The 23,557-nt window shown below is 48.7% G+C and overlaps 1 protein-coding gene across 1 annotated transcript in view; it reads right to left on the bottom strand.

The window, feature by feature from the left end:
• Window positions 1–23,557, bottom strand: part of PCNT (pericentrin) — a 474,261-nt gene that overhangs the window by 5,594 nt on the left and 445,110 nt on the right. Inside the window, exons 49-51 of the mRNA XM_063933256.1 lie at window positions 17,315–17,388; window positions 4,190–4,346; window positions 3,978–4,105 (exon numbers count right to left, since the gene is read on the bottom strand). Of these exons, the coding sequence (XP_063789326.1) occupies window positions 3,978–4,105; window positions 4,190–4,346; window positions 17,315–17,388 (359 nt within the window). The remainder of the gene's footprint in view (window positions 1–3,977; window positions 4,106–4,189; window positions 4,347–17,314; window positions 17,389–23,557) is intronic.

Raw genomic sequence — 23,557 nt, 5'->3', positions numbered from 1 at the left:
CCTGAGGCACCTGGACAGGCACGAGCTGAGATCCCGGCTGTCCCACATTTGGCATGTCGTCAAATTTCTTATGTAAAGAATCTATACGTGCACTCATTTCTTTCCATAAGTTCATCCACTCGGGTGTCTGCCCCGCAGGGGGTGACGTCCCTTCAAAATGCATCTGCTCCGCCTCCACCTCATTATCCTCATCAAACATGTCGACACAGCCGTACCGACACACCCCACACACACAGGGAATGCTCAACAGAGGACAGGACCCACAAAAAGCCCTTTGGGGGGACAGAGTGAGAGTATGCCAGCACACACCAGAGCGCTATATATATACAGGGACTAACTGAGTTATGTCCCTAATAGCTGCTTTTCATATAATATATGTATATATACTGCCAAATTTAATGCCCCCCCTCTCTTTTCCCTCTTACTGTTACTGTATATTGCAGGGAAGAGCCAGGGAGCTTCCTTCCAGCCGAGCTGTGAGGGAAAAATGGCGCCAGTGTGCTGAGGAGATAGGCTCCGCCCCTTTTTCGCGGCCTATTCTCCCGCTTTTTATGGAATTCTGGCAGGGGTATTTACCTCATATATAGCCTCTGGGGTTATATATTGAGGTATTTTAGCCAGCCAAGGTGTTATTATTGCTGCCTCAGGGCGCCCCCCCCCCAGCGCCCTGCACCCTCAGTGACCGGAGTGTGAAGTGTGAGAGGAGCAATGGCGCACAGCTGCAGTGCTGTGCGCTACCTTGGTGAAGACAGAGTCTTCATGCCGCCGATTTTCCGGACCATCTTCTTGCTTCTGGCTCTGTAAGGGGGACGGCGGCGCGGCTCCGGGACCGAACACCAAGGACTGGGCCTGCGGTCGATCCCTCTGGAGCTAATGGTGTCCAGTAGCCTAAGAAGCCCAATCCGGCTGCAAGCAGGCGAGTTCGCTTCTTCTCCCCTTAGTCCCTCGCTGCAGTGAGCCTGTTGCCAGCAGGTCTCACTGAAAATAAAAAACCTAAAACTATACTTTCTTTCTAAGGACTCAGGAGAGCTACTAGTGCGCATCCAACCTCGGCCGGGCACGAATTCTAACTGAGGCTTGGAGGAGGGTCATAGTGGGAGGAGCCAGTGCACACCAGGTAGTCTGAAATCTTTCTAGAGTGCCCAGCCTCCTTCGGAGCCCGCTATTCCCCATGGTCCTTACGGAGTTCCCAGCATCCACTAGGACGTCAGAGAAAATGGGTTTAAGCGCAGCAATGAGGAGGTAAGAGATTCTGTTATACCCCTTTTACACCACCAGCATGTAACATAAACGTGTGCATAACCCGTGTTGCTGGTTGGTGTAAAAGGGTCGAGTTGGAATAATCCGGGTCGAGTGACCCGGTATTCCAACTCTGGTAGTTTGCAGGGTTCAACCCGGCAAACTGTGCTGTGTAAACGGGAGCCGGGTCGCATCGACCCGGGTTCCCGCTCACCATGATGTACAGGCGGCGCTTGGAGATCATGTGATTTCCAAGTGCCGCCCCCGCCGCGTCACCAGCAACGTCACCAACCCGGCAATGTGCCGGGTTGGTGACTGCCGCGGGGAAGGGGGAAGACGCGGATCGCAGCAGAGTAGCACCCGTGTCAGGCGATTTTAGTCTTAAAGAGGTATACGTAAACTAAGCCACTGAAAGTCATTCTACAGTCAGACCTACCTAATCTCACAACTGAACCTTGACATTGATATCCTGCATATCTGCAGTGTGACAAATGCATTATTCAACTAGTAACTAACCCTAACGTGTTACAGTGTAATTCTGTTTATTCCCCCTCCCACACTTTCATACATTTTGAAAGATTAACCACTGTGACATTTCACCCAATGAACGTTCACTCTACAAACGGGCCCTCATTCAGATATGTTCTTGGTCCTCTCCTTTCTCTCTCTACACATCCTCATTAGGTGAGCTCATTAGCTCTTTTGACTTAAAATATCTCTACGCTGACAATACTCAAATCTACCTTTCCTCCCTTGACCTTTTCCCCTGCTCTCCTCATTCGTATCTCCAACTATCTCTCTGCTATCTCCTCCTGGATGTCCCAGCGCTTTCTTAAACTTAACATGTCGAAGACTGAGCTGATCATCTTCCCTCCTTCCCGCATAACCTCACCTCCCACAATTTCATTATCCATTGATGGCATGACTATCTCCTCTAGCCCCTAAGTGCGATGTCTTGGAGTAATCCTTGACTCCTCCCTCTCCTTCAAACCACACATTCAGCACCTCTCACAAACCTGCTATTTCCATCTCAAAAACATCTCCAGGATCAGACCCTTTCTCACCCAGGATGCTACTAAGACCCTCATCCACCCACTGGTCATCTCCAGATTGGACTACTGCAATCTCCTCCTATCTGGCCTCCCTCAAAAATGCCTCTCTCCACTCCAATCTATCCTCAATGCTGCTGCCCATCTCATCTTCCTCACCAAACGTACTACATCCACATCCCCTCTCTTGCAGGACCTTCACTGGCTACCCTTCCCATTCAGAATCCAATTCAAGCTTCTCACACTCACTTACAAAGCCCTCACCCACTCCTCTCCCTCTTACATCTCTGACCTCATCTCTCTTTACATTCCCACCCGTCCTCTTCGCTCTGCTAATGCACGCCGACTCTCCTGCCAACTGATTACCTCCTCCCACTCCTACCAACAAGATTTTGCACGTGCTGCTCCCTATCTCTGGAATGCTCTACCTCTCCCCATCAGACTCTCCACCTCTCTACAAAACGTCAAACGGGCTCTCAAGACACACTTCTTCACCAAACCCAGCCAACTCTCCTCAATGTCTACCCCGTCTGTGTCACTCCGGACTGTTAGCCCCTCACCTTTTAGATTGTAAGCTCGCAAGAGCAGGAACTTCTTTCCTCATGTGCCTTTCCTTTTCTTACATACACAATCTTATACTCCATACTCCCCTTGATGGCACCCAACTCCGGGTTTTCTATACCTGTCCTATATTGTCTTGTACTGTAAGTGCTGTTTTCTTGTTTGCTCATTTGATTATGTACTGTGTAATGGGCGCTATGGATCCCTTGTGGCGCCATATAAATAAAGGATAATAATGATAATAATATGGTTGGATGTGCTATGCTGGTGCTTACATAGAAGTAGCAGCGATAGCACTAATATGGTAATGCAGCAGGGGGCGTCACGCCTCCTGCATGTATTACTGATCTGACCTGTGTCCAATGACACAACATCGGATCATTTCCAACACAATCGGCCGGCTGCATGTCCCATGGGGTTGCGCAAGTAGACCCTTGTATTTGCTATATAAAGGCCAGAAAATCCTGGTCTCTACCCTCCCCCAAAATGCAGGTGACACGTTTCTGTTTAAAGAAATGAAGGCAGTCTTCGCCGCAAACTTCAGATTGTCAATCACTGACCGTCGCAGACCCGTAATGCACATGGGTCCTTCCGGATATGAATGAGAGCCTTAACGCTGACAAGTCTCAGTTAAGATGGACAACTCTTTACAAGGGGAAGTTTGGAAGAGTACGGAAGACTTACAGAAAGTATAAGGGGGCATTAAATTAATGCCGCTCTTTCGACCAGTTGAAAAAAACGTCACTTTTATGCCCATTTTTAGGTCGAATTTACATTCCACCTATTCAATGCCCGTGCCGTTTTTTTGACTAGTCGAAAAATCCGGCACTGGTCAGAACCACGTGTATCGGCGAATTTGCCGCTGATATACGTGCTTTGGCGAATTCGCAGGCATTTTCGCCCATGCCAATTAAATTTAAAAAAACAACAGTGAATTGGCACGGGCGAAAATGGATTAAAAAACGGGTGAAAATGCCCACAGTTGAATACCCTGTGTCAAATTAGTGCCGTTTTTTTTCGACCAGTCGAGAAAACGGCACTTAATTGAATACCCCCCTAAGCGTTGTAGTGACTAAAACAGACATTTGGCTATTAACATGGTAAAGTTCTTGCAACAGAAGCTCTTACCATTTGGCAGTCCCCCCAGTCTCCTCTGAACCATCTCTAGATAGTGGATATAATCTGTAATTGAATGTTCAGGATCTCTGGAAGTAGACTGAGATGTCTCTGAAGTTAGGACTGTAGAATGACTGTGCCTGTGTACAAGAAAGAAAGAATTCAACCAACTCCACTAAATTCTTGTATGGTTACAGGAATTAGAGATAACTTAGCCGTCATACCATTTTGAAGTCAAATGTGATGTCTTCTGAGATGAGGTACTGATAGAAGTGTTAGGGCTATGGCTTTGGTGGAGACCAAAGTGCACATCTCGGGTGGGAGGAGAGTTTAGCATTGTACTGCCCAGCTGCTGTAAAACATCCGTCCTGCCCACTGGCACTGAAACCAATTACATAAAGAGGATTAAAAGGAAAGTAAGAGAAACAGTCATTAGAAGTCAACAAAGAAATGCTTAAACTGGCATCCAACATTCCATGGCAGTAACCAGGATAAATAAAAATAAGATTTTACTCACCGGTAAATCTATTTCTCGTAGTCCGTAGTGGATGCTGGGAACTCCGAAAGGACCATGGGGAATAGCGGCTCCGCAGGAGACTGGGCACAACTAAAGAAAGCTTTTAGGTCACCTGGTGTGCACTGGCTCCTCCCACTATGACCCTCCTCCAAGCCTCAGTTAGGACACTGTGCCCGGACGAGCTGACATAATAAGGAAGGATTTTGAATCCCGGGTAAGACTCCTACCAGCCACACCAATCACACCGTATAACTCGTGATACTATACCCAGTTTAACAGTATGAAAACAACTGAGCCTCTCAACAGATGGCTCAACAATAACCCTTTAGTTAACAATAACTATGTACAAGTATTGCAGACAATCCGCACTTGGGATGGGCGCCCAGCATCCACTACGGACTACGAGAAATAGATTTACCGGTGAGTAAAATCTTATTTTTTCTGACGTCCTAGTGGATGCTGGGAACTCCGAAAGGACCATGGGGATTATACCAAAGCTCCCAAACGGGCGGGAGAGTGCGGATGACTCTGCAGCACCGAATGAGAGAACTCAAGGTCCTCCTCAGCCAGGGTATCAAATTTGTAGAATTTTGCAAACGTGTTTGCCCCTGACCAAGTAGCAGCTCGGCAAAGTTGTAAAGCCGAGACCCCTCGGGCAGCCGCCCAAGATGAGCCCACCTTCCTTGTGGAATGGGCTTTTACTGATTTAGGATGCGGCAGTCCAGCCGCAGAATGCGCCAGCTGAATTGTGCTACAAATCCAGCGAGCAATAGTCTGCTTAGAAGCAGGAGCACCCAGTTTGTTGGGTGCATACAGGATAAATAGCGAGTCAGTTTTCCTGACTCTAGCCGTCCTGGAAACATATATTTTCAAGGCCCTGACTACGTCCAGTAACTTGGAATCCTCCAAGTCCCTAGTAGCCGCAGGCACCACAATAGGTTGGTTCAAGTGAAAAGCTGATACCACCTTAGGGAGAAACTGAGGACGAGTCCTCAATTCCGCCCTATCCATATGGAAAATCAGATAAGGGCTTTTACATGACAAAGCTGCCAATTCTGACACACGCCTGGCTGAAGCCAAGGCCAATAACATGACCACTTTCCACGTGAGATATTTTAGATCCACGGTTTTAAGTGGCTCAAACCAATGTGATTTTAAGAAACTCAACACCACGTTGAGATCCCAAGGTGCCACTGGAGGCACAAACGGGGGCTGAATATGCAGCACTCCTTTCACAAACGTCTGAACTTCAGGTAGTGAAGCTAGTTCTTTCTGGAAGAAAATCGACAGAGCCGAGATCTGTACCTTAATGGAGCCTAATTTCAGGCCCATAGTCACTCCTGCTTGTAGGAAATGCAGAAATCGACCTAGTTGAAATTCCTCTGTTGGGGCCTTTTTGGCCTCACACCAAGCAACATATTTCCGCCATAAGCGGTGATAATGCTTTGCAGCTACATCTTTCCTGGCTTTAATCAGCGTAGGAATGACTTCCTCCGGAATGCCCTTTTCCTTCAGGATCCGGCGTTCAACCGCCATGCCGTCAAACGCAGCCGCGGTAAGTCTTGGAACAGACAGGGCCCCTGCTGCAGCAGGTCCTGTCTGAGCGGCAGAGGCCATGAGTCCTCTGAGATCATCTCTTGAAGTTCCGGGTACCTAGCTCGTCTTGGCCAATCCGGAACCACGAGTATTGTTCTTACTCCTCGTTTTCTTATTATTCTCAGTACCCTTGGTATGAGAGGCAGAGGAGGGAACACATAAACTGACTGGTACACCCACGGTGTCACTAGAGCGTCCACAGCTATCGCCTGAGGGTCCCTTGACCTGGCGCAATATCTCTCTAGTTTTTTGTTTAGGCGGGACGCCATCATGTCCACCTGTGGCCGTTCCCATCGATTTACAATCAGCGTGAAGACTTCTGGATGAAGTCCCCACTCTCCCGGGTGGAGGTCGTGCCTGCTGAGAAAGTCTGCTTCCCAGTTGTCCACTCCCGGAATGAACACTGCTGACAGTGCTAGTACGTGATTTTCCGCCCATCGGAGAATCCTTGTGGCTTCTGCCATTGCCATCCTGCTTCTTGTGCCGCCCTGTCGATTTACATGGGCGACTGCCGTGATGTTGTCTGACTGGATCAGTACCGGCTGGTGTAGAAGCAGGGATTTTGCCTGACTTAGGGCATTGTAAATGGCCCTTAGTTCCAGAATATTTATGTGTAGGGAAGTCTCCTGACTCGACCATAGTCCTTGGAAGTTTCTTCCCTGTGTGACTGCCCCCCAGCCTCGAAGGCTGGCATCCGTGGTCACCAGGACCCAGTCCTGTATGCCGAATCTGCGGCCCTCTAGAAGATGAGCACTCTGCAGCCACCACAGCAGAGACACCCTGGTTCTTGGAGACAGGGTTATTAGGCGATGCATCTGAAGATGCGATCCGGACCATTGGTCCAACAGGTCCCACTGAAAGATTCTGGCAAGGAACCTGCCGAAAGGAATTGCTTCGTAAGAAGCCACCATCTTTCCCAGGACCCGCGTGCAGTGATGCACCGATACCTGTTTTGGTTTCAGGAGGTCTCTGACTAGAGATGACAGCTCCTTGGCTTTCTCCTCCGGGAGAAACACTTTTTTCTGGACTGTATCCAGAATCATACCCAGGAACAGTAGACGTGTCGTCGGAACCAGCTGTGATTTTGGAATATTCAGAATCCAACCATGCTGGTGTAGCACCTCCTGAGATAGTGCTACTCCCACCAATAACTGCTCCTTGGACCTCGCCTTTATCAAGAGATCGTCCAAGTACGGGATAATTAAAACTCCCTTTCTTCGAAGGAGTATCATCATTTCCGCCATTACCTTGGTAAACACCCTCGGTGCCGTGGAGAGTCCAAACGGCAGCGTCTGGAATTGGTAATGGCAATCCTGTACCACAAATCTGAGGTACTCCTGGTGAGGATAGTAAATGGGGACATGCAGGTAAGCATCCTTGATGTCCAGGGATACCATGTAATCCCCCTCGTCCAGGCTTGCAATAACCGCCCTGAGCGATTCCATCTTGAACTTGAATTTTTTTATGTATGTGTTCAAGGATTTCAAATTTAAAATGGGTCTCACCGAACCGTCCGGTTTCGGTACCACAAACAGTGTGGAATAGTAACCCCGTCCTTGTTGAAGTAGGGGCACCTTGATTATCACCTGCTGGGAATACAGCTTGTGAATTGCCGCTAGCACAGCCTCCCTGTCTGAAGGAGTAATCGGCAAGGCAGATTTTAGGAACCGGTGGGGTGGAGACGCCTCGAATTCCAGTTTGTACCCTTGAGATACTATTTGCAGGATCCAGGGATCCACCTGTGAGCGAGCCCACTGATCGCTGAAATTTTTGAGGCGGCCCCCCACCGTACCTGGCTCCGCCTGTGGAGCCCCACCGTCATGCGGCGGACTTGGAAGAAGCGGGGGAGGACTTTTGCTCCTGGGAACCTGCTGTTTGTTGCAGCCTTTTTCCCCTATCTCTGCCTCTGGACAGAAAGGACCCGCCTTTTCCACGCCTGTTTTTCTGAGTCCGAAAGGACTGTACCTGATAAAACGGCGCCTTTTTAGGCTGTGAGGGAACATGGGGTAAAAAAGCTGACTTCCCAGCTGTTGCTGTGGAAACTAGGTCCGAGAGACCATCCCCAAATAACTCCTCACCCTTATAAGGCAAAACTTCCATGTGCCTTTTTGAATCTGCATCCCCTGTCCACTGGCGAGTCCATAAGCCTCTCCTAGCAGAAATGGACAATGCACTTATTTTAGATGCCAGCCGGCAGATCTCCCTCTGTGCATCTCTCATGTATAAGACTGAGTCTTTTATATGCTCTATGGTTAGCAGAATAGTGTCCCTGTCTAGGGTGTCAATATTTTCTGACAGGGAATCTGACCACGCAGCGGCAGCACTGCACATCCATGCTGACGCAATAGCTGGTCTAAGTATAATGCCTGAGTGTGTATATACAGACTTCAGGATCGCCTCCTGCTTTCTATCAGCAGGTTCCTTGAGGGCGGCCGTATCCGGAGACGGTAGTGCCACCTTTTTAGACAAACGTGTGAGCGCTTTATCCACCCTAGGGGGTGTCTCCCAACGTGACCTATCCTCTGGCGGGAAAGGGAACGCCATTAGTAACTTCTTAGAGATTACCAATCTTTTATCAGGGAAAGCCCACGCTTCTTCACACACTTCATTTAATTCTTCTGATGGGGGAAAAAATAAGAATTTACTTACCGATAATTCTATTTCTCGTAGTCCGTAGTGGATGCTGGGGACTCCGTCAGGACCATGGGGAATAGCGGCTCCGCAGGAGACAGGGCACAAAAGCAAGCTTTTAGGATCACATGGTGTGTACTGGCTCCTCCCCCTATGACCCTCCTCCAAGCCTCAGTTAGGTACTGTGCCCGGACGAGCGTACACAATAAGGAAGGATCTTGAATCCCGGGTAAGACTCATACCAGCCACACCAATCACACCGTACAACTTGTGATCTGAACCCAGTTAACAGTATGATAACAAAGAAGTAGCCTCTTAAAAAAGATGGCTCACAACAATAATAACCCGATTTTTGTAACAATAACTATGTACAAGTAATGCAGACAATCTGCACTTGGGATGGGCGCCCAGCATCCACTACGGACTACGAGAAATAGAATTATCGGTAAGTAAATTCTTATTTTCTCTAACGTCCTAGTGGATGCTGGGGACTCCGTCAGGACCATGGGGATTATACCAAAGCTCCCAAACGGGCGGGAGAGTGCGGATGACTCTGCAGCACCGAATGAGAGAACTCCAAGTCCTCTTTAGCCAGAGTATCAAATTTGTAAAATTTTACAAACGTGTTCTCCCCTGACCACGTAGCTGCTCGGCAAAGTTGTAATGCCGAGACCCCTCGGGCAGCCGCCCAAGATGAGCCCACCTTCCTTGTGGAGTGGGCTTTTACAGTTTTAGGCTGTGGCAGGCCTGCCACAGAATGTGCAAGTTGAATTGTGCTACAGATCCAACGAGCAATCGTCTGCTTAGACGCAGGAGCACCCATCTTGTTGGGTGCATACAAGATAAACAACGAGTCAGATTTTCTGACTCCAGCTGTCCTTGAAATATATATTTTCAATGCTCTGACAACGTCCAGTAACTTGGAGTCCTCCAAGTCGCTAGTAGCCGCAGGCACCACAATAGGCTGGTTCAAGTGAAAAGCCGAAACCACCTTAGGGAGAAAATGAGGACGTGTCCGCAGTTCTGCCCTGTCCGAATGGAAAATCAGATATGGGCTTTTGTACGATAAAGCCGCCAACTCTGAAACTCTCCTGGCTGAAGCCAGGGCCAATAGCATGGTTACTTTCCATGTAAGATACTTCAAATCTACCGATTTGAGAGGCTCAAACCAATGAGATTTGAGAAATTCCAAAACTACGTTTAGATCCCACGGTGCCACTGGAGGCACAATTGGGGGTTGTATATGTAGTACACCCTTGACAAAAGTTTGTACTTCAGGCACTGAAGCCAATTCTTTCTGGAAGAAGATTGAAAAGGCCGAAATTTGAACTTTAATAGACCCCAATTTGAGGCCCATAGACAATCCTGCCTGCAGGAAATGTAGGAATCGACCCAATTGAAATTCTTCCGTTGGGGCCTTCTTGGCCTCACACCACGCAACATATTTTCTCCAAATGCGGTGATAATGTTGTGCGGTCACTTCCTTCCTAGCTTTAATCAAGGTAGGAATAACTTCCTCTGGAATGCCCTTTTCTTTTAGAATCCGGCGTTCAACCGCCATGCCGTCAAACGCAGTCGCGGTAAGTCTTGGAACATACAAGGTCCCTGCTGAAGCAGATCCCTTCTTAGAGGTAGAGGCCACGGATCTTCCGTGAGCATCTCTTGAAGTTCCGGATACCAAGTTCTTCTTGGCCAATCCGGAGCAACTAGTATTGTTCTTACTCCCCTTTTCCGTATAATTCTCAGTACCTTTGGTATGAGAGGCAGAGGAGGAAACACATACACTGAGTGGTACACCCACGGTGTTACCAGAGCGTCCACAGCTATTGCCTGAGGGTCTCTTGACCTGGCGCAATATCTGTCCAGTTTTTTGTTGAGGCGAGACGCCATCATGTCCACCTTTGGTTTTTCCCAATGGTTCACAATCATGTGGAAAACTTCCGGATGAAGTCCCCACTCTCCCGGGTGAAGGTCGTGTCTGCTGAGGAAGTCTGCTTCCCAGTTGTCCACTCCCGGGATGAACACTGCTGACAGTGCTATGACATGATTTTCCGCCCAGCGAAGAATCCTTGCAGCTTCTGTCATTGCTCTTCTGCTTCTCGTGCCGCCTTGTCTGTTTACGTGGGCGACTGCCGTGATGTTGTCCGACTGGATCAACACCGGCTGACCCTGAAGCAGCGGTTTCGCCAAGCTTAGAGCATTGTAGATCGCTCTTAGCTCTAGTATATTTATGTGAAGAGACGTCTCCAGGTTTGACCATACACCCTGGAAGTTTCTTCCCTGTGTGACTGCTCCCCAGCCCCGTAGGCTGGCATCCGTAGTCACCAGGACCCAGTCCTGTATGCCGAACCTGCGGCCCTCTAACAGATGGGCACTCTGCAACCACCACAGGAGAGACAACCTTGTCCTTGGTGACAGTGTTATCCGCTGATGCATGTGCAGATGCGATCTGGACCATTTGTCCAGCAGATCCCACTGAAATATTCGTGCATGGAATCTGCCGAATGGAATTGCTTCGTAAGAAGCCACCATCTTTCCCAGGACTCTTGTGCATTGATGTACTGACACATTTCCTGGTTTTAGGAGGTTCCTGACAAGTTCGGATAACTCCCTTGCTTTCTCCTCCGGGAGAAACACCTTTTTCTGAACCGTGTCCAGAATCATTCCCAGGAACAGCAGACGTGTTGTCGGGGACAATTGAGATTTTGGAAGATTCAGAATCCACCCGTGTTGTTGAAGCACTACTTGGGTTAGTGCTACACCGACTTCCAGCTGTTCTCTGGACTTTGCCCTTATCAGGAGATCGTCCAAGTAAGGGATAATTAATACGCCTTTTCTTCGTAGAAGAACCATCATTTCGGTCATTACCTTGGTAAAGACCCGAGGTGCCGTGGACAAACCAAACGGCAGCGTTTGAAACTGATAATGACAGTCTTGTATCACGAACCTGAGATACCCTTGGTGTGAGGGGTAAATTGGGACATGCAGATAAGCATCTTTTATGTCCAGGGACACCATGAAGTCCCCTTCTTCCAGATTCGCTATCACTGCTCTTAGTGACTCCATCTTGAACTTGAATTTCTGTATGTACAGGTTCAAGGATTTCAGATTTAGAATAGGTCTTACCGAACCGTCCGGCTTCGGTACCACAAATAGTGTGGAATAATACCCCTTTCCCTGTTGTAGGAGTGGTACCTTGACTATCACCTGCTGAGAATACAGCTTGTGAATGGCTTCCAATACCGTCGCCCTTTCTGAGGGAGACGTTGGTAAAGCAGACTTTAGGAAACGGCGAGGGGGAGATCTTTCGAATTCCAACATGTAACCCTGAGATACTATCTGCAGGATCCACGGGTCCACCTGTGAGCGAGCCCACTGATTGCTGAAAATCTTTAGTCGACCCCCCACCGCTCCTGAGTCCGCTTGTAAAGCCCCAGCGTCATGCTGATGGCTTTGTAGAACCCGGGGCGGGCTTCTGGTCCTGGGCAGGGGCTGCATGCTGCCCTCTCTTACCCTTTCCTCTGCCTCGTGGCAGATAAGACTGTCCTTTTGCCCGCTTGTTTTTATAGGAGCGAAAGGACTGCGGCTGAAAAGACGGTGTCTTTTTCTGTTGGGAGGGGGTCTGAGGTAAAAAAGTGGATTTGCCGGCAGTTGCCGTGGCCACCAGATCCGATAGACCAACCCCAAATAATTCCTCTCCTTTATATGGCAATACTTCCATATGCCTTTTGGAATCCGCATCACCTGACCACTGTCGCGTCCATAAACTTCTTCTGGCAGATATGGACATCGCACTTACTCTCGATGCCAGAGTGCAAACATCCCTCTGAGCATCTCGCATATAAAGAAACGCATCCTTTAATTGCTCTAGAGTCAATAAAATACTGTCCCTATCCAGGGTATCAATATTTTCAGTCAGGGAATCCAACCACACTACCCCAGCACTGCACATCCAGGCTGAGGCTATTGCTGGTCGGAGTATAACACCAGTATGCGTGTATATACTCTTCAGGGTAGTTTTCAGCCTCCTATCTGCTGGATCCTTGAGGGCGGCCGTATCTGGAGACGGCAACGCCACTTGTTTTGATAAACGTGTGAGCGCTTTATCCACCCTAGGGGGTGTTTCCCAGCGCGCCCAAACCTCTGGTGGGAAAGGGTATAATGCCAATAACTTCTTAGAAATTAGCAGTTTTCTATCTGGGTTAACCCACGCTTCATCACACACGTCATTCAATTCCTCTGATTCTGGAAAAGCTACAGGTAGTTTTTTCACCCCCCACATAATACCCCTTTTTGAGGTACCTGCAGTATCAGAGATCTGCAAAGCCTCCTTCATTGCCGTGATCATATAACGTGTGGCCCTATTGGAAAATACGTTTGTTTCTTCACCGTCGACACTAGATTCATCTGTGTCGGTACCTGTGTCGACTGACTGAGGTAAGGGACGTTTTACAGCCCCTGACGGTGTCTGAGACGCCTGAGCAGGTACTAACTGGTTTTCCGGCCGTCTCATTTCGTCAACTGACTTTTGTAATGTACTAACATTATCACGTAATTCCATAATTAAAGCCATCCATTCCGGTGTCGACTCCCTAGGGGGTGACATCACCATTACCGGCAATTGCTCCGCCTCCACACCAACATCGTCCTCATACATGTCGACACACACGTACCGACACACAGCAGACACACAGGGAATGCTCTTATCGAAGACAGGACCCCACTAGCCCTTTGGGGAGACAGAGGGAGAGTTTGCCAGCACACACCAAAAGCGCTATAAAATGTATATAAACAACCCTAAAAGATGTTGTTTTTGTTATATGCGCTTTAAATATATAAATATCGCCAAAATATGCCCCCCTTCTCTTTGTTACCCTGTTTCTGTAGTGCAGTGCAGGGGAGAGTCCTGGGAGCCTTCCTCACAGCGGAGCTGAGCAGGAAAATGGCGCTGTGTGCTGAGGAGAATAAGCCCCGCCCCCTATCCGGCGGGCTTTTCTCCCGGGTTTTGAGATATCTGGCCTGGGTTAAATACATACATATAGCCTCAATGGCTATATGTGATGTATTCTTTGCCATCAAAGGTATTAAATATTGCTGCCCAGGGCGCCCCCAGCAGCGCCCTGCACCCTCCGTGACCGTTCAGTGTGAAGTGTGTAGCAACAATGGCGCACAGCTGCAGTGCTGTGCGCTACCTTCATGAAGGCTGAAGAGCCTTCTGCCGCCTGTTTCCGGACCCTCGATCTTCAGCATCTGTAAGGGGGATCGGCGGCGCGGCTCCGGGACGAACCCCAGGGTGACCTGTGTTCCGACTCCCTCTGAAGCTATGTCCAGTAGCCTAAGACTCCAATCCATCCTGCACGCAGGTGAGTTGAAAATCTCTCCCCTAAGTCCCTCGATGCAGTGAGCCTGTTGCCAGCAGGACTCACTGAAAATAATAAACCTAAAAACTTTTTCTAAGCAGCTCTTTAGGAGAGCCACCTAGATTGCACCCTGCTCGGATGGGCACAAAAACCTAACTGAGGCTTGGAGGAGGGTCATAGGGGGAGGAGCCAGTACACACCATGTGATCCTAAAAGCTTGCTTTTGTGCCCTGTCTCCTGCGGAGCCGCTATTCCCCATGGTCCTGACGGAGTCCCCAGCATCCACTAGGACGTTAGAGAAACTACGGGTAGTTTTTTCTCCCCAAACATAATACCCTTTTTAGTGGTACCTGGGTTTATATCAGAAATTTGTAACACCTCTTTCATTGCTTCAATCATGCAACGAATGGCCTTAGTGGACATTAGACTAGACTCATCGTCGTCGACACTGGTGTCAGTATCCGTGTCGACACCCGCGTCTGCCATCTGAGGTAGCGGGCGTTTTAGAGCCCCCGATGGCCTTTGAGACGCCTGGACAGGCACGAGCTGAGAAGCCGGCTGTCCCGCATTTGGCATGTCGTCAAATTTTTTGTGTAAGGAGTCGACACGTGCACGCAATTCCTTCCATAAGTCCATCCACTCCGGTGTCTGCCCCGCAGGGGGTGACATCCCTTCTATAGGCATCTGCTCCGCCTCCACATCATTATCCTCATCAAACATGTCGACACAGCCGTACCGACACACCGCACACACACAGGGAATGCTCTAACAGAGGACAGGACCCACAAAAGCCCTTTGGGGAGACAGAGTGAGAGTATGCCAGCACACACCAGAGCGCTATATAATGCAGGGACTAACTGAATTATGTCCCCTATAGCTGCTGTTATATAAACTGCGCCTAAATTTAGTGCCCCCCCTCTCTTTTTTACCCTTTTCTGTAGTGTAGACTGCAGGGGAGAGCCAGGGAGCTTCCTTCCAGCGGAGCTGTGAGGGAGAAATGGCGCCAGTGTGCTGAAGGAGATAGCTCCGCCCCTTTTTCGCGGACTATTCTCCCGCTTTTTTATGGATTCTGGCAGGGATAATTATCACATATATAGCCTCTGGGGCTATATATTGTGGTATTTTTGCCAGCCAAGGTGTTTTTATTGCTGCTCAGGGCGCCCCCCCCTAGCGCCCTGCACCCTCAGTGACCGGAGTGTGAAGTGTGTATGAGGAGCAATGGCGCACAGCTGCAGTGCTGTGCGCTACCTTGGTGAAGACTGATGTCTTCTGCCGCCGATTTTCCGGACCTCTTCTTGCTTCTGGCTCTGTAAGGGGGACGGCGGCGCGGCTCCGGGACCGAACACCAAGGCCAGTTACATGCGGTCGATCCCTCTGGAGCTAATGGTGTCCAGTAGCCTAAGAAGCCCAAGCTAGCTGCAAGCAGGTAGGTTCGCTTCTTCTCCCCTTAGTCCCTCGCTGCAGTGAGCCTGTTGCCAGCAGGTCTCACTGTAAAATAAAAAACCTAATTATATACTTTCTTTTTAGAAGCTCAGGAGAGCCCCTAGTGTGCATCCAACCTCGGCCGGGCACAAAATCTAACTGAGGCTTGGAGTAGGGTCATAGTGGGAGGAGCCAGTGCACACCAGGTGACCTAAAAGCTTTCTTTAGTTGTGCCCAGTCTCCTGCGGAGCCGCTATTCCCCATGGTCCTTTCGGAGTTCCCAGCATCCACTAGGACGTCAGAGAAATCAGATCACCTATGTGAACGGATGTGATACATATTACCGGCGTTCGGGATGTCGGTGGTCACATACCAGACAGCGAATTCCGATGGAGAAGATCTCGACAGGGGTCAGGTAAATTTACTTACCTTACCCACTAACCCCCCTCCCCGCAGCCTAAACCCTAACCCTCCCCCGCTCCCTAACCCTCCCCCGCAAGCCTAATCCTCACCCCCCTTCCTGCAGCCTAAACCTAACCCTCCCTCTCTTGCAGCCTAAACCTAACCCTCCTTCCCCAGCATCCTAACCCCTCTTCCTGCAGCCTAAACATAACCCTCCCCAGCAGCCTAACCGTAACCCATCTACCTTCAGCCTAAACCTAACACTCCCCCCCGCCCCTGCAGCCTAACCCTAACACCTCTTCCTGCAGCCTAAATCTAACCCTCCCTCCCCCGCAGCCTAACACTTACCCCCTTCCTGCAGCCTAACCCTTACCCACCTCGGTGGCGCCTAAACCTAATCTACCCACCCTGGACTACACCTCAGAGTTCCCGGCATACTTATGATCAGCATGCTGGCGGTCGGGATTCCGGCGTTAGCATTTCGAGTCATGTCAGAATTCAAATGTCTGTATTTTGGTTGAGTGTCAGAGATGCGGTGTTGGTATTTTGGCTGTGTCAGGATTTCAGCATAGGGATTTTATCCAGTGTGAACATCGGTCATCTGATTATAACCATCAGGTTACCGAGGATGGCTGGGATATTCATGCGGCAAAATGGCCACAACATATCAGGCTGCATCTTAGGGACATTGGCCGCAACATGTCAATCAGGCTGCATCTTAGGGACATTGGGAACGATTTCATAGACCGATCTGCACATGAGCAGATCTCTCACCGTAAGAGATGTACGTAACCCAGAGGCTCTGAATCCGGCTCAGTGTTAACATATATGGAGTACATGGGACAATACAACATAGAAGTCTCTGCATTATTGGAAAGCACTTTTCTGTATCTTTGTGTTCTCTTTTGTTGGGCTTGCTATTATGTTTGCTTGGTGATAAGTCTGTGCAGAGAGCGGGAGAGATGGGTGGGTAAGGAGGAGGGAAGTGAGACTGGATGAGGACTAGAGATGTCCTACCTCCATTATCCTGAGCCCTATTTCAGGAGCGATAAATCACCACTAAAGAAAAGTCCATCCAGAATTATTTGTACAGTTTTGGGTAATGAGACCTGGAAAGGTCACAAAGCAACGCTGACCCAGTAATTGCTGATGACACTCTGAAGGAGACTCTATGTCCCCCCAAGATCTAGTGATCATCTATAAAAGGTACTAAGAGGTCATGCATATGAGACTTCAGCATTCCCCGACACAGTTATTCTATTAGGACTTGCTAAAACTGTAGCAGGGTATGCTGGGATGTGTAGTTCCACAGCATCTGGAGGTTTGCATGCCGATATCCTATGCAATTGTTATGGAAACCACCTAAACATAGTGAACAGTGGATGGAATAACACAAGCACTGCAGGTATTCATGGCGTTACCTTGTTGTGTCGCTGGCTCCTCACCACCGCCCTTCCGGGTAACTTTATGCCATTTCCTTACCAAGAATTTTAACCTAAGAAAAAACAAAAACACCCATAACATTATATATTGATATATGTAACAACTTGGTAATTGCTTTGATGAGCCTTCTAAACGCTAAACCAACATTGAGAATTTGGGATTGTTTACATTACATTTAATTTGTATGTTTTTGTGTGTGTGAAAAAAACCAACTAAAGTATTGATTGGTTCCATGGAATATATAGTTTTCAATTATTTAAATAAAATTAAAGTATGATGAAGGCATGGATATGATTGAAATTAAATCCTTGTCTTCGAGTCCTATTCATTAGACTGGATACAATGGTGTATAGTAGAGATGTGTGGCGGGCATTTTCCGTGTTTTGGTTTTGGTTCTGGTTCCATCGTCGTGTTTTGGATCTGGATTGGTTTTGCCAAAACCACCCTTTCGTGTTTTGGTTTTGGATCTGGATGATTAAAAAAAAAAAAAAACCCCAGCTAAAATCACATAATTTGGGGGTATTTTTGCTCCTACGGTATTATTAACCTCAATAACATTCATTTCCACTCATTTCCAGTCTATTCTGAACACCTCACAATATTGTTTTTAGGCCAAAAGGTTGCACCGAGGTGGCTGGATGACTAAGCTAAGCGACACAAGTGTGCGGCACAAACACCTGGCCCATCTAGGAGTGGCACTGCAGTTGCAGACAGGATGGCACTTAAAAAAACATGGCCCCAAACAGAACATCATGCAAAGAAGAAAAAGAGGTAGCTGTATGACTAAGCTAAGTGACACAAGTGTGCGGCACAAACACCATGGACGTGTTGGAATTTGCCCAGATGTAATACACGCCAGGGACGTGCAGTCATAAGTATGTTCTTTATGTTATTCTAAGAATTTTAGGGGTTTAAATAGGTTTGGGAGGCACTGATAGCAGTGCCTCCTGTAGATAATGTAAACGGGGATCGAGCGGGGGGTGGGGCCAAGAAGTGGGCTGTAAAAGCCCATTGAAAAAGATAGGCAAAGCGGCACCTATAGAAGTGCCTCGCTGACATCACTGTCAGCAAGGCAGAAATGATTGGACAGCGGATCCAGTGCTGGATCCGCTGGTCCAATCATCCATAGGAGGCGGCGGGACAGTTAGCTGCTCCCTCCCTTCATCTCCCCCGTAGTCCGTCACCTGCTGCTGCCTGTTGTGGATCATCTCAGGGACCCTGTGTAGAAGATAGCGGCGGGAGCGCTCCTGGAGCCGCCGTGTGTGGTAAGTGGTGAAAGTTGAGCGGCGGCTGGCGCTCTCCTCCTCCAGCCTCAGCAGCTGGTGTCTGTGTGTGCATCAGAGCCGTGTCCGGAGCGCAGGGACTGCGAGAGGCGCCTGTGGTGAGTACAGTGTGTCACTGTGTGTGTGTGTCAGTGTGTGTGTGTGTCAGTGTGTGTGTGTGTGTGTCAGTGTGTGTGTGTGTGTGTCAGTGTGTGTGTGTGTCAGTGTGTGTGTGTGTCAGATTGTGTGTCAGATTGTGTGTGTGTCAGTGTGTGTGTGTCTGTCTCTGTCTCTCCTTTTCCCCGGTCTGTGCATTGATGTATATAAGCAGAACTTTCAGTTTTTGCAGGTACCGACCCTAATGGATTCTACTGGACAAGTGGACGTGACCGGCGTGGGATGTAGGTAAGTAATCTCTCTCTCATTTTTACAGGTACCCCTATTGGATTCTACTGGACAAGTGGACGTGACCGGCGTGGAATGTAGGTAAGTAATCTCCCTCTCATTTTTACAGGTACCCTATTGGATTCTACTGGACAAGTGGACGTGACCGCCGTGGGATGTAGGTAAGTATGTGTGAATGTGTAAGTGTGTTTTTAATAAACTTTTACTTTCACGGTGTGTGTGTTCTGTTTTTATTTGGGTATTTTTTGTTGTTGTAGAACTACAGGTACCAGCGGGCCCGTTATTTCCTCGCACGCTGGTACTTGAGGTTCCCCAAGTACCAGCAAGCGGGGGAGGCTTGCTGGGCCTTGTACTTCCACAACAAAAAACAATACTCTTGTTTTACACACACGGCTATCAGCCCGGCACCCACCGCCCAGGGGTGCTGGGGACAGCCTCGGGCTTCACCCCTGGCCCTTGGGTGCCTGGAGCGGGGGGACACCCTTGATTTAAGGGGTCCCCACTCCTCCAGGGAACCCCGGCCAGGGGTGACTAGTTGGGGGGGTAATGCCACGGCCGCAGGGACCTACATAAATGTGTCCCCCGGCTGTGGCATTATGTCCCTGGCTAGTGGAGCCTGGTGCTGGTTTTAAAAATACGGGGGACCCCTACATCTTTTGTCCCCCGTATTTTTGGAACCAGGACCGGACTAAGAGCCCGGTGCTGGTTGTCTAAATACGGGGAACCCCTGTCAATTTTTTTCCTGGTATTTAAACAACCAGGACTGGCTCAAAGAGCCCGAGGCTGGTTATACTTAGGAGGGGAGACCTAACGCATTTTTTTTTTTACATTTTTTAACCCATTCAGACCCTTTTCCATTAAGTTAATGGAAGCCCCGTCAACAAAATTGCATTCATGTCCTCCTCCCACTCCCTTCCCAAACACTAATTTTTTATTTTATTTTTTCTATACAAATGTACAATATATCACAAGTATGATGAGCAGGCAGGTAGCAGGCATTGGCGGCATTGGACTGAGATGCAAATTAGTGGCGGAGGGCTGGGTCAGTTGATGGTGGGTGAGTTTGTAAGCCATTGGCGGTGGCAGCAAGCCGCGGCTCAGGGCAAGTAGCGGGCATTGGCTCGGCGGCGATAGGGGCCATCGGCAGGATTCGGCGGACACTATGGCTATAGTGCCTCACCAGCCACTGACCTCACCACACGCCACTAATACACGCACAATATTGGTGGCACAGGAGAGTGTACACCTAAACCACACACACACGGCAAAGCCTGTAAAATTAATTTGGATAATAATAACCCTTATTTGGAGTTATTATAATAATATGCAGCACAGGCGAGCGTACCCCTACACCACACAGGGCAAACCCTGTGAAAATGATATTTGGATTAAATGTTATTAATAACCCCTTTTTCTCATACGTCCTAGAGGATGCTGGGGATGACATCAAGACCATGGGGTATAGACGGGATCCGCAGGAGACATGGGCACACTAAAGACTTTTCATTGGGTGTGAACTAGCTCCTCCCTCTATGCCCCTCCTCCAGACCCCAGTTGTTGGAACTGTGCCCAGGGAGACTGACATTTCGAGGAAAAGAATTACTTAACCAGTGGTGAGATATCTACCAACTCACACCCTCAACCATGCCGCACACATGGCATTCAACATAACACACGCCAACAGGCATGAACCAATTGCAGCAACATGCTGAAACCAAGATAACACAACTTGTGTAACTGTAATAACTAAACTGCAAGGTAAAGTACGCACTGGAACGGGCGCCCAGCATCCTCTACGGACTAGGAGAAAAGGATTTACCAGTAGGTTATCAAAAAACTATTTTCTCATATGTTCTAGAGGATGCTGGGGACCACATAAAGACCATGGGGTCTATACCAAAGCTCCAGTATGGGCGGGAGAGTGCGGATGACCCTTAGCACCGATTGACCAAACTTGAGGTCCTAGGCAGCAAGAAAAATACCTCAAACTGGCTAAAAGGGGGCATAAGTTGCCGTTGGCACAGCCCCACCCCGGCCAGTATAAATATTACAGTGTTTTTATGAGTGTAAGGACGTGCCATTGCGGGGGCGGAGTTTCTTCCTCAGGCAGCCAGCACACTACTCAGCGCCATTTTCTCTCTCTCCTCAGACTGCAGAGAACACACTGGTCCTCTCCTCCACTTCTGACAAATACAGGGTACTATTAAGGGGGGGCACAAAGTGATTGTGGTGCATTTGATAGTGTATATTACTGTTTAAAAAGCGCTGTTGGGCTGTGGACATACTGTGTTCACAGGAAATACTGGCGCTGGGATTGTAAACTGGCTGCTCCTATCCTGTGTCCCTCTGACAGATTTTACTGTGGGTCTGTCCCCAAAATAAGTCCGTGTGTCTGTTGGTGTGCTGTACACGTGTGAGGCATGTCTGAGGCAGGGAGTTCCTCCCTGGAGGAAGCCATTTTTGGGACACAGAGTTGTAAGGTGGTGGCGCTACCGGCACACCAAGAGCCTGCATGGGTGAAAGAGATACGTGACAGTATGCATCTGATTAACCGTAGATTAGATAAGTCTAAATTTAAGGCTGCATGCTGGAGAAAATCGGTGGAAGATGTGATTTTTCAGGATGCTGTTATTCTTTATGCGGGCGGACCCTCTGGGTCACATAAGAGACTATTTGCAAATGTTGTAAACACTGATACCGACACGGATTCTGACTCTTGTGTCGACGATAGTGAATCCAGAGAGATAGATCATAAATTGGCAAAAAATATACAATATATGATTGTGGCTATAAGGGACGTGTTGGAGGTTACAGAAACCACTCCTGTACCTCAGGAGAAGGCGTATTTACGTAAGGAAAAGAAGTCCAAAGTCACGTTCCCTCCTTCACACAAACTAAATGCTCTGTTTGAAGGGATGTGGGTGAATCCTGATAAGATTTCGTATTCCTAAAAGGATTCACATAGCTTACCCTTCCCCGGCTGAGGACAGGAAAAAGTGGGAGTCACTCCGTGTTAGACAGTGCACTTTCCAGGTTGACAAAGAAGGTAATTCTCCCTGCTCCTGGCACGGCTTCTCTTAAAGAGCTGGCAGACCGCAAAATGGAAAAGACATTGAAATCCATTTATGTTACCAATGGTACACTGATCAGGCCCACTATTGCCTGCGCATGGGTGAGTCGCGCTATTGAAAAATGGTCAAAAAGCGCGTCATCAGAAATTGACACGATTGATAAAGATGAGATACTCCTTAAGTTAGGGAATATCAAGGACCCTGCCACCTACATGCTAGAAGCAATGAAGGATATTGGGCTCTTAAGTTCACGGGCCGCTACCATGGCAGTATCGGCTAGGCGGGCGTTGTGGATTCGCCAATGGAACGTGGATGCAGATTCCAAAAGAAACATGGAGGCTCTCCCATATAAAGGTGAGGCCTTATTTGTCGATGGCCTGGATGCGTTAGTCTCGGCGGCTACCACAGGTAAGTCGACATTTTTGCCCTCTGCGCCTGCACCAGCAAAAAAGACCTATCACCCGCAAATGCAGTCCTTTCGGCCCAATAAATACAAAAAGATGAGAGGTTCCCCCTTCTTTGCAGTTAGGGGAAGGGGAAAGAAGGCCACAGCGGCTCCAGGTTCCCAAGATCAGAAGTCTACCTCTACTTCTGCCAAATCCCCAGCATGACGCTGGAGCTCCCTTGCGGGAGGCCGCTTGGGTGGGGGCACGTCTCAAACTCTTCAGCCAGGATTGGATTCTGTCTGGCCTGGATCCCTGGGTGTTGCAAATGGTATCCCAGGGATACAAACTGGAGTTTCAAGACGTTCCCCCATGCCGATTTTTCAAATCGACCATGCCAGTTTCTCTGCCAGAGAGAGAAGCAGTAACAGTGGCAATCCAAAAATTATGTCAAGACCAGGTCATAGTCCTGGTACCGTTATCACAACAAGGGCGGGGTTTATATTCAAGCCTCTTTGTTGTTCCGAAGCCGGACGGCTTAGTCAGACCGATCCTAAATCTAAAAGATCTGAATTGCTTCCTGAAAAAGTTCAAGTTCAAGATGGAATCACTTCGGGCGGGGATGGCCAGTCTGGAGGAAGGGGGACTACTTGGTGTCGGTGGACATAAAGGATGTTTACCTGCATGTTCCCATTTATCCTCCTCAACAGGCTTATCTGAGATTCACGGTTCAGGATTGCCATTACCAATTCCAGACGTTACCTTTCGGTCTCTCCACGGCGCCGAGGGTGTTCACCAAGGTGATGGCAGAGATGATGGTCCTCCTTCGTCAGAAAGGAGTCAATATAATCCCTTATCTGGACTACCTCCTAATAAAGGCGAGATCCAGGGAGCAGTTGTTACAAAACATATCCCTCTCCCTGTCATTACTCCAACAACACGGGTGGATCATAAATTACCCAAAGCCACAGTTGGAACAGACTACAAGGATGTCTTTCCTCGGGATGATTCTGGACACAGAAGTTCAGAGAGTATTTCTTCCACTGGAAAAGGCTCTGGAAATCCAGAAAATGGTAAAACAGATTTTGAAACCATCAAGT

This window comes from Pseudophryne corroboree, chromosome 7 (assembly GCF_028390025.1).
Source record: "Pseudophryne corroboree isolate aPseCor3 chromosome 7, aPseCor3.hap2, whole genome shotgun sequence".
Classification (NCBI taxonomy): Eukaryota; Metazoa; Chordata; class Amphibia; order Anura; family Myobatrachidae; genus Pseudophryne; species Pseudophryne corroboree.
Note: the sequence above shows the minus strand (reverse complement) of the source record. Positions and strands in the feature narration are given on the sequence as shown.